The sequence below is a fragment of the Neomonachus schauinslandi genome, chromosome 13, assembly GCF_002201575.2.
Source record: "Neomonachus schauinslandi chromosome 13, ASM220157v2, whole genome shotgun sequence".
Taxonomy (NCBI): domain Eukaryota; kingdom Metazoa; phylum Chordata; class Mammalia; order Carnivora; family Phocidae; genus Neomonachus; species Neomonachus schauinslandi.
Window position 1 is genome coordinate 17,985,102 of NC_058415.1, and position 12,267 is coordinate 17,997,368.

General features: G+C 41.0%; 1 protein-coding gene across 2 annotated transcripts in view; it reads left to right on the forward strand.

Annotated features, from left to right (window-relative positions):
• Positions 1 to 12,267, forward strand: part of PCSK5 (proprotein convertase subtilisin/kexin type 5) — a 463,530-nt gene that overhangs the window by 351,725 nt on the left and 99,538 nt on the right. For both annotated transcript variants that reach the window (XM_044920816.1, XM_021689363.1), the window contains exons 22-23: positions 3,423 to 3,559; positions 9,053 to 9,259. In XM_044920816.1, the coding sequence (XP_044776751.1) occupies positions 3,423 to 3,559; positions 9,053 to 9,259 (344 nt within the window). The remainder of the gene's footprint in view (positions 1 to 3,422; positions 3,560 to 9,052; positions 9,260 to 12,267) is intronic.

The following is a 12,267-nucleotide window of genomic DNA, read 5'->3' on the forward strand; positions in this document are numbered from 1 at the left end:
CCCCCCCCCCCCCCGTCAGGCTCCCTGCTCAGTGGGGAGCCTGCTTCTCCCTCTCCCTCTGCCCCTCCCCCTGTTCATGCTCTCTCTCTCTCCAAGTAAATAAAGTCTTAAAAAAATTTAAAGTACCAAGAAATTACATTAAGAACCCTTGTGATGGCTTATTAAGGCCAAACCAACAATCAGCAGAAGATCCACTAACCCTGATTTGCCATCTCTTATGTTCCAGTTTGTATCACATACACACACATACTGGGGGGTCTGGAAAATTTAGTGCCAATGCAGAGAACATTACCTCTGCCCAGCTCTTTAGCACTTGGTTTTGCCGACTTCTTCCTTTCCATAAGCCCCATTGGACCTGGAATTGTTCACTGCTTATGAAAAGGCTAAGAGCATGCCTGAGTTGGGGACGAAATGCCTCCCCTGCAGAGATTAGCTTGACCAATTGTCTCAGAAATCCACAGTGGATGACTGGCAGTCCTAGAAATGGCTTGAGTTGGCTTTACAGGAAATTGTCCTCAGCCCCATTGAGCCCAGAGCAAGATTGTCTATTCTCTTCCACTAGGGAAGATTTGTTAGTGTCAGTGGAAATCTGTGCCACTTGAAATGGTACTTTTCTCAAGTTCCTTAGCAATTTTCCTTAAGGGGAATAGATGGTGCAGGGGATGATGTAATTCAGTGCCTTTACCCAAGCATGACTGTTTTCCTTCTCTTTTTCGATCTTTAGAAAGAATCACATTCTTCCAAAAACCTGTGTACTTCACCTATGCTTTCCTTAGGGTAGATATGAAGGGAGGTGGTTTAAAGCACCATTATGTGCTTGGTATTTTCTTAAAATCAAGCACTCAAGTCAGAAAGGCAGCCCCATCCATATATAATACACAAAAGTATTACACCATTGGCTTCACCCCCAAGTCTGCCACCCCCACTTTCTGGACGCTTCTACATGGTTCCCATCATTAAGAATATTAGATCACCTCTCCCAAGAGAAATTATTTCCCCCTAAGCAAATTCATCAGCTCTTTCTATAAAAGGCAAAAAATGACGATATACTTTTCATTCCCTTTGCAACTGAATTTAGGGGGAAAAAAGAACCCTCACAAGTAAACATTCCCATTCTCCCTTCAGCAGAGTATCTAGTAGCTTCCTTGTTGAAAAACCTCAGAAAGCTCTTACACAGTTTTTCTTAAAGGGAGGTTTGGGGTATTTTTTAACTAGTCACATCCAAATGATTCCTTGAAAAATGTTCTAGCTCAGAAACCAGAGCCAGGGTGGGGCTGGGATATTCCCAGTTGGCATTAGTGCCATCAACTAAAAATCTGGGCTGGGAGCACAGCCTTCTCATTATACACCATGGTGCAGGGGATCTGTTTTGACATGGACAACCAGATGTGCATACATGTCTGCTTAGGGCTAGGACTTCATGCCCTGCAGTGGGACCAAGGCTTGTTCACTCCAGTGGTGCTTGCTATGGTGACCAGAACCTGAAGGGCAGAGAATGCAAGAACGAGGTGGCTGTCTGTCTTATGTTGGTGGTGTTAATCCCATTGTTTCTTTTTTTTTTTTAATAGAAATTAAAATTTTTTTTTTAAGATTTTATTTATTTGTGAGAGAGAGGCAGGCAGAGGGAGAAGCAGACTCCCTGCTGAGCAAGGAGCCTGATGTGGGACTCAATCCCAGGACCCTGGGATCATGACCTGAGCCAAAGGCGGACACTTAACTGACTGAGTCACCCAGGCACCCCAATCCCATTGTTTCTAACAGATGGAAATGACACAGACTTTCAGGGTGTGGAGATGAGATGGAAGATCACAAGCAACAGCCTATTCAGGCTGCCTTGCTCCCATTCCAACCTGCACAACCCTGTGACTGAAATGGCCCATCCCCAGCTCAGGGCTGGCTCTAGCTATAGAAACAGTGGGATTTAGACCCACCATTGCACCCCAGGCCTACACCTGACCTTCCATGGGATGTCCGGCTTGGGGGAAGAGAGTTAGTAGAGAGAGAAAGGAGCCCTACCTTTGCTGACAGGCCCTCCGCTCTCTCAGGCCAGGATGCCAACCTTATACCATCGGGGGTACGTGTGTGCTACATGGTCAGTTAGCCTCACAACTGAGACAGTAGCTACTACTGTAAGGAAACTTGAACAGACCCAATTTGACACCACCTGTGTTAACTTAGGACGCATTTAGCAAATTCCTTGGTAATCCATACTATCAGTGAGCAGAAGGCAGAATAGCAGCTCTCAAAATGTGTTCCCTAGACCAGCAGCATGAGCTTCACCCAGGAACTTAAAAAACACAAATTCTCAGCTCTCTCCCCCAAAGACTCACTGAATTAGAAACTCTGGGGGTGGAGCCCACAGCTCACTTTATTACCGCATTACCTATCTGACTCTTGCATTTGGTAAATATTTTGTATTTTTCTGAGCAAAGTTTTTGGATATGATTTACCTAATCCTGTTTGCTCTTGGGATTACTTTGCAAAGGAAGAAAAGAAGCAAAACTATGAAAATATTAACAGTGACATTATGATATGTATTTTATGTGTATAAAATCAAAGGTTTTAGAAGCCCCCATACTAACTCATCTGTGGTGTCCTTGTAGGTGTTTGCAAACATGATGAAAAAAAGTTGGTACTTTAGGGCACCCGGGTGGCTCAGTTGGTTAAGCGACTGCCTTCAGCTCGGGTCATGATCCTGGAGTCCCAGGATCAAGTCCCACATTGGGTTCCCTGCTCAGCAGAGAGTCTGCTTCTCCCTCTGACCCTCCCCTCCTCATGCTCTCTATCTCATTCTCTCTCTCTCACATGAGTAAATAAAATCTTAAAAAAAAAAAAAAGTTGGTACTTTAGACATCAGGAAACACTTGCAAAAATGACACTCAAAATCACTTTTATCGATTAATCGCCATATGCATAGGCCAAGTTTATAAGTAGCACATAAGCACCAGGACCGCGCTTTATTCTACCCTTTCGAGAGCCCTTGATGTTGACATTTCCCCTGTAAAGTGTGCATATGCTGATAACTAAAGGAAGAATATTTTCTCCAAGGCCTCTGGATTCAGAGGCCTATTTAGTGTCTTGAAAATTTAAAGACCTCCATCTGACTGTTGACTGTGTTTGGCTGGGGCCCACACTATGGGTTTAATCCCTGCAGGCACTGGTTAGCTTATTTGGAACCAGACTCTGGATCGCATCCTGAGCCAGTTTCTGGCATGTCTGCTGTTGGGTCCAAACCTTGGGCCAAGGATGGGTACGTGACTAATATTCCACATGTTCTAAGATGATCAGTCCCAGGCATCCCCCTTGTTTCTGGAGCAATGAAACCAAGTCTGTGCACTGAAACATGAACACCACATGTTCTCATACTTAGAGCCATTCCAGAAAGTCGCCCTTTCAAACCCTGAAATCTGCTCTTCCTCTAGGACTTTTGACAATGGCCGCTGCATTTTCAAATGTCCCTCAGGGAAATTTGAATTTCAGAACGAATGCCATCCCTGCCACTACACCTGCCGAGAATGCCAAGGAAATGAGCCTTCCAGCTGCACTGCCTGTGGAGTAGGTGAGGAAGTCTGGCTGCTCTCTTCTTCCTTTCTTCAAAGCTGTTCTCCCACTGGTTTGACTCAGAAGCTTCAACTCTGGGGACAAGGGGTAGATATTAGACAGCTGTTCATTGGAGAGTGTGTATCACCTTGAAGTTTCTGCTTCTTGTCAGGAAACGAATTCACATTATCATAGGCGCAGACTCACTGCCCCTAAGGAGATGAGAGAGAAGCTAAGAGATGTCCTTCTGGAGAAGGAGAAAAAAAGGTCATTCAGACATGATGTCAGACATGAGACTGTCAGGAAAGCTAAGATTTGTTGAGGTGAAAGTGAAAAGCGAGAAAGTTAAGGGTGACACATTCAGTCTTCAAGAGAAATATTGAAATAGAGGCTGTGTCAAGGTCTCCTCAGCCCTGAGCTATGCCATTTAGAAGTTGTCAGAGCCCTACTGTAGGAGCAAAGGAATTGTTTCAACACAAAAATATTACTTTTTGTCTCCGCTTTAACAGTTCAAGTTTCTGCTGTCATTGGATTATATTCCATGATCTCAAAGGTCCTCTGCAGTTTGACCCTTGAGTCCTTTCCAACTTCCCCTCATATGTCTGTTCCCCACTTTGACCTCATGTGGGCCAGATTCATATTTTACTTGACCTTTTAACATTTCAGCCAAATTTTAAAATTGGGAAATTTCAAAGAAAAACCTTGGTGGTTTGGTTTTTTTGTTTGTTTTTGTTTTGGCTTGGTTTGGTTTCTTTTGAAAACTTGGAGCACAACACTGGGCACCACTCGGCCTACATTCCCCAAATGGTTGACTAGAGATCAGAGGAGGCTGCTCTCTGTTTCTCCACAGTTGCCACCACTCCCTATTGTCTCACTGATCCCAAGGCCATCAGTTACCACCACCATCGTGCTTACATGGTTTTTTTCTGGTGGAAGAGAATTATTTATCTTTATTCTTCCTTGTAATATAACCAAGAAAAATGAAGAACAAATTGAGAGTATCATGCATTTGCAGGAAAATGGGAGATAACACATTTCTTTGTGTAAATTAAAATTATTTCTTTGTGTCTCTTATGTAAACAAAGTAGATCTATATCAATTTTTCTCTGTAGCCTGCTCGTTTCTGTTTCCTTCCTCATCTAAAGGATGGTGATAATGGTTTTCTACTTTTAAGATTATGACAATGAAATGAGGTTAAATGAGGTAAAATAACAAAGCACTTAAACAGGGCTGGGCACATAAGAAGTACTCAATAAATATTAAATACTACCCTTACTACTACTACTACTACCACCACTGTTATTGTTCGTACCTACTTACTCCTGTGGGCATGTGAATTTCTCTAGCTGTTCAAAGACTTCACTGGAAATGTTCCCCACTTATCTGCCTGACCTCTATTTATTTTTAGGTCTCAGTTTCAACATCATTTCCTCAATGAGGGCTGCCCCAATTTCCTTGTCTGGGATGGGACCTCTCTATATGTGCATCCTTGGAGCCTCCGCTTACCCCTTTACAGTCATCCTCAAACTTGATAGCTATCTTGTCCATAAGACTCTATGTCCTGTAAGAGCAGTGAATGGTTTCTACCTGAGCACTAGCTTTGAGCACTGGTAGAGCATCGGCATGCACAGTATAACTGAATAAATGAATGGTTCAGTAGAAAGAATATCAGTACCAGCAATCAGGATACCTGGGTTCTAGTTCCTCCTTTGTGACTAATGAACTGAAGATATTAATCCTGTCTCTTCACCTCTTTAAGTCTCTCCTTGTTTGTAAAAAAAAAAAAAAAAAAAAAGAATGGGGGTGGAGGTGGCACATCAACAAGACAGCATCTAAAATCCCTTTCACAGTTAAAACACACTAAATCTTCATACATAGTCCAAAATTAAGGATTCGCTTGAATACTGAACAAATGTCTAATATGTTCTAAGCATCCTTATAGTTACTTGGGCCAATCCACACAAAAGATGCTTTGACATCTTTTTTGTTTAAAAGTCTATGTTTACTCCATATCTTAACAAAAGTTCACATGTAGAAGTTACTACACATAGTTGCCATAGAAAATGCAAGAAATGATTGTATGATGCTTGCCGTCAAGGACTTTACAGCCTAACAGGGATTTGTGCTCATGTATTATAAAACAAGAAAATATTCAAGACCAAAGGAAGGAAGGAATCCTACCACAAGTCAGAGAGGAAACATCACTTTCAGCTCTAGTGAACAGAAAAGCCTTGCCAGAGAAGGCATTGTTGAGCAAGCTCTGATTAGCAGGGTTCCCTCCTATTAGGAGCACAATGCCCCTAGTGCATATATGAGCATGGCCAGTACATGAAACAGTGCTAAAGACAAGGGATGCCTGACCTGAGGCAGTTCCATATCAACAGGCTTTAATACTGAGGGGTGCTCAGGTGGCTCAGTCTGTTGGGCCTCTAACTCTTGGTTTTGACTCAGGTCATGATCTCAGGATTGTGGGATTCAGCCCTGTGACAGGCTCCATGTTGGGCACCGAAACTGCTTGAGATTCTCTCCCCATCCTCCCTCCCCCTCTGCTCCTGCCCCTGCTCCTCTCTCAAATAAATACTTAAATAAAATCGTTAAAAAAAAATAAAAGGCTGAAAACCCTCTGACTACAGGGTGCCAAATACACACATAAGCATCTCCCATCAGTTCACAGAAATCCCACCTTTGCTTAACTGTAATTTTGTTAAGATTTAGGTTTGAATCCTTTTGAAAATACAGACTTCTAGCCCTGTTGGTGAAGATTCCCTCTAAGTTCTTGTCCAGATTTTCCTCTACAAAACTGAATCCAAAGCTAAATTTGACCAATCACACAACTACAGTAAGAAAAATGTTGAAGCTAAACTTTATAAAGTTTACTTTCAGAATCCCTCAGCCTTTATATTTTTTAAGATTTTATTTATTTCTTTAAGAGAGAGAGCATGAGCTGGGGGGGGGGGAGGTGCAGAGGGGAGGGAGAAGAAGACTCCCTGCTGAGCAGGGAGCGCGTTGCGGGGCTCAATCCCAGGACCCCAGGTCATGACCTGAGTTGAAGGCAGACACTTAACCGACTGAGCCACTCAGGCAGCCCCTCAGCCTTTCTTTCATCATTTCCAGCAATCCTTTCCCTTCATGTCTTCCACCCTCAACCTTTCTTTCTTCCTGAAGGCATGCTGTCTTCACATGAGTCCACCATCTCTTCTAATGAAATTAGTTAGCTACAAGAGATGCTCTGGAAACAGCCAATTGCTCTTAGGTATAAATGAAAGCCATTCTCAGAGTTTCTTGCACTTTGACTCATATTATCACATGAAAGGTTTAGCACCTTACAAAAATATCAGCCCTTCTGGTACTAGAACAAGCTTCCCTTATTTATTGTCACAATAATTTAAATTCTGAGACTCTGGTCAAGTAGCCAAAAATTTATGCATGATAATTTAAATCACTGGGGTATCCAAATTACCAGCCAAAGCTAAATGAGCTGCCATACTACCCAGGCTATTAGAAATTTGAGCCAATCTTGGTGTAATTCTGGACCAAACCTGTGGGAAAAGCTGCCCTTGATCAAGGCATCTAAGTTAACTCCTTTACAGGGTCCATGTATTTTAAATACCAAGACCATCCAAATCTGTTTTTTAAACTCAAATTGTAATGCCCAAAGTGGTTCAAATAATAAAGCCATGTCTGAACAATACAAATGGGATTGGAGAACATCTCCTCTGATATCGGAACCCATCATTGTTAATTTTATTTTTAGATTGTTGATCCAGTTGGATATGTTAGAAAAATGGGAATATTGCTAAATATTAATGCACTTAGCCACTCATCCATTCATACAACAAATATGTATTTAGATCTCAATATATCCCAGGCTGTCCCAAGCCTCTGGATCCTGAGGTGATGTCATGGAAGGGTGTAGGGCATGGATAGAAACTGCTGAATGGAGGAGAAAGTAGCTTCCCACTGTTCTCAAATCTTCCTACCTATATCTGAGAAGTTCAGCCCTCTGAAAAATAGGATCTTTTCTGAATGAGTTTTGGTGGAAATGGGGTTTGCTAGGGTTTTCATAAAGTGTCTGAGAAGAACAGAGCTTGGAAGGTTGACCCTTTTGTGGTGTCGAGATTCCACGTTCCACCAGATCAGGGGTTTGTGCTCCATATCAACCTGCAGCTGTAGAATCACCAAATGCACATTACATCCTCCCAAACACTCTCCTTCCCTTAAAGGATAATGTTCATCCAACTCAAACTTGGAGAGCGCAGACACATTCTTGCACCACCCTAGGTAAATCCTCTTTATTGGCTTTGTCCCCTGAGAACCAGCAGACTTCCAGTTGGAAATCACAAACAGAAAAGAGGTAGCTTCAGAGCCCATAATCCAAGGGTGTGATTTTTAAATTGGATTTGAACTAGGGATTTAATTAAGGACAAAACATCAGGTTGGATCACTTGGACACAAAAGTACTTAAATGTTGGCAATTTCATGTGGTTCGATCATTCATACTGACATTAAGATTCTGCCCTTGCAACACAGGGTTAGTGATATCTTTATCCACAGATTCAGCAGCCTTGCACCTTGAAGGTCAACGCTTCTGGGTCTTCATGTGGTATATCACGAGTGAACACTAGCCCCAGTTATTCTGGGAAACACAGGTCAGCTGTTCTGCAGAGGCAGGAGCATATGGGAGACTTGATCCAGAGAAGATGGATACCCTAAATACACTCAGCACAAACAAAAACCCCAGTAGGGTGAGGGTAGGAGACCTCTAGGCACATTTTGTTAATTTTGTGTATATAAACTGATTATAATCCTTTGTCATTCATTGTGACTTATAATTGGTTCGAATTTTCTATTCCCCCCAAAAGCATATTCCCATAGTCTCATATTAGACATACTGCTAGTTCTTTTCAAGTAGACTCCAATGTTGACAGAAGCTCAGGACTTCCAAAAATCCATTTAAGGAGTCAAAAAGGTGTGCTTGGTCTAGCACTTCAATACGCTGTCATCGTAGGAGTTGGCAACAATGCAAAAATTCAGATTTTTGGACAGTTAATACAAGCGTGTGATTTTGATAACAGAATTCAAAATCATTCTAAAAGACTGCACGCTTACAAAAATGGCTCTATCAGTAAGCAGTTGTTTATTCTTATAGGACCTCTATAGCTCCCAAGTCTGAGAGCTTTCACAGACACCAAAAAGAGCCCTTGGGGAAGTTAAACACTTTCTGACTCCTAGTTATTCACAGAGGGTGGTTTCTGCTTTTGCAGTGACATTACAGATGGTAGTCCCTACTCACTCAAATATACAAAATAGTCAAAAATTATTCCCTACAATGAAAATTTTTCAACTATAAGTATATATTGTAATTTTCATGAAATGCATTCTTATACTCCTGGTCCCTTAGCAGCCAAAATACTTACTTACATCTTTAAAAAAAAAAAAATCTTAGGTTATATTAGCTTCACAGTTAATTTTGTACATTTTCCTTCTTTTTGTTACCCCTCCATCTGTTCAGATAAGCATGGCCAGGAGCGCTTCCTATATCAGGGGGAGTGTCAGGAGAGCTGCCCAACAGGCCACTACCCTGCCGAGGGGCACACCTGCCTGCCCTGCTCAGACAACTGTGAGCTTTGCCACAGCGCACACATCTGTACACGATGCATGGGCGGCTACTTCATAGTGCCCACCAACCATACCTGCCAGAAGTTGGAGTGTGGACAAGGTAAGGCTGCTCTGGGCCACTGTCTTATAGCAAGAGGTAGCATGAGGAGCTATGCCTAGATGGCTCCAAGATTTGAATTGACCTTCTGGCTTTAATGTTGGCACCTGGGATGACTTTGTGTGACTGCATGTCCAGTGGGGACAGTTGATGTCTCCTCCTCTCTTCCTCCACACACCTTTCTCTGGGTCTCTTCAGACACATTCCAGAGACATAGGAATATAGCTAATCACAGAGAAATTGATATTAATCAAGGGTTTGTGGGCAGGGTAAATGGAGAGAAAATCAAATTAGAACCTGAAGGTCCTGACCAACAATTTTCTCCCTCCCAATTACAAGTTATTACTAGTTATGAGACCCTGTGCAAAATCAGTCTAATTTCTCTATGCCTTTTTTTCTTCATGTGTGAAAGGGTGAGCATTGCACCAAGCTGTTGCAATGAGAAAAAGCTTACCTAAAGCTACTTGAAAATATTAAGTGTTCTGCAAATCTTATGTGTTATTGCTAGTGCCCAATTCCTTATCTTATATGGGAAGAGGGAGATTAAAAAACAGGACTTACAGGGCGCCTGGGTGGCTCAGTTGGTTAAGCGACTGCCTTCGGCTCAGGTCATGGTCCTGGAGTCCCGGGATCGAGTCCCGCATCGGGCTCCCTGCTCAGCAGGGAGTCTGCTTCTCCCTCTGACCCTCCTCCCTCTCATGCTCTCTGTATCTCATTCTCTCTATCTCAAATAAATAAATAAAATCTTTAAAAAAAAAAAAAAAAAAAAAAAAACAGGACTTACAGTTTTTGTTCTTTTCCATGTAAGAATGCTACAGACTGTCTCTGCTCTGTATAAGAATTATGCCTGGTCTGGTGCTAAAAAGAGTTCCAAGATGTTTCTAGAATAATTAAAACACTCATTCCTTTTTCTGCTTTATGTTTACTAATGTAGTATAGGATTTAAAACTTAAAAAAAAAATTTAGGAAAGCAGATTTAAAAAGACAGAGTCTGTTCATTTATATACCCAATTCCATATTCCCAGAAGTAGAACTCATTTTTTTAATAAATAAAATCTACCAGTTGATGACAAAGCTAGTTGCATGGCATATAGTCCAACTTGTTCTATTTGTACCAATCAAACTGATACAATCTGTTAAATTAATGGAAAGAGATAAGAAGGGGGATCCAGGGTGGAGGTGTAAATAGGCTCTGAACTCATCTCCTTCTACAGATACAATACTTTTAGAGCTACATGCAGAATAATTTTCCTCCAAAATGGACCTGAGAACTGGATAAAGTGCACCTCTACAACAAAAGATAAAAGAAACACATCAAGGGGAACCTGGGTGACTCAGTCCATTAAGCATCCAACTCTTAGTTTTGGCTCAGGTCATGATCTCACAGCCATGAGATCAAGTCCCACATCAGGCTCTGTGCTGAGTGTGGAGTCTGCTTCAGATTCTCTCTCCCTCTCCTTCTCCCTCCCTTCTGCTTCTCCCCCCCCACTCACTTGCATTCTCTCTCTCTCTAAAATAAATAAAATCTTTTTTAAAAAGAGAGAGACACACATCAAGACACAGAAAAAATATCCAAAGAAATAACGGCTAAAAACTTCTCTAATCTGGGAGAGGAAGGGAGGGAGAAGGACCGGGAGAGAGAGAGAATTCCAAATGAGATGAACCCAAAGAGAACCACACCAAGATATATAATTAAAATGGTAAAAGTTAAAGATAAAAAGAGAATCTAAAAAGAGGTACAGAAAAACAATTTATTTAATGTACAAGGAAAAACTCATAAGCCTACTAGCAAATTTTTGAGCAGAAACTCTATCCAGGCCAGAAGGGAGTGGCATGATTCAAAGTGCTGAAAGCAAAAAAATTTCCAACCAAGAGTTGTCTACTTGCTAAGGTTATCATTCAGAATGAAGGAGAGGTTAGGAGTTTTCCAGATAAGCGAAGGCTAAAGGAGATCACCACTAAAACAGCTTTAGAGAAAATGTTAAGGAGATTTCTCTAAACTGAAAAGAAAAGACACTAATAATGTGAAAAGATATGAAAGTATTAATCTTGCTGGAAAAAGTAAATATATAGTAAAGGTAGTGAATCCATCACTTACAAAGCAAGGTTAAGGTCAAAAGACAAAAAGAGTAAAATTAATTAAAATTAAAATAATTAAGGATGCATAAAATTAAAAGATGTAATATGTGTCATCAAAATTATAGAATGAGGAGCTTTGGAATGTGTTCAAAATTAAGTTGTTATCAACTTAAAAAAACCTCTTATATACATGGGATATTATATGTGAACCTCATGGTAACCACAAAGAAAAAAAACTTAGAGTAAATATACAAAAGAAAATGAGGAAGGAATCTAAACATAACACTAAAGAAAGCCATCAAACCACAAGGGAAGACAGAGAGAAAAGGAACAGAAAGGAACTTCAAAAAAAAGCCAGGAAACAATTATCAAAATGACAATAAGTACATACTTATCAATAATTACTTTATATGTAAATGGACTAAATTCACCATTCAAAAGACAGAGTAGCTGAATGGATTTAAAAAATCTATATGCTGTCTATAAGAGACTCACTTCAGAAATAAGGACACACACAGACTGAATGTGAAGGGACAAAAAAAATTTCGTGCAAATGGAAATGAAAAGAAAGCAGGTGTAGCTAGACTCATATCATACAAAATAAACTTTAAAACAAAGACAATAGTGTATAGGAATACCACTGATTTCTGTGAATTGATTTTATATCCTACCACTTTACTGAATTCCTGTATGAGTTCTAGCAGTTTTGGGGTGGAGTCTTTTGGGTTTTCCACATAAAGTATCATATCATCTGCAAAGAGTGAGAGTTTGACTTCTTTGCCGATTTTCTTTCTTTCTGTTGTCTGACTGCTGAGGCTAGGACTTCTAGTACTATGTTGAATAGCAGTGGTGATAGTGGACATCCCTGCCTTGTTCCTGACCTTAGGGGGGAAGCTCTGTTTTTCCCCATTGAGAATGATATTGACTGTGGG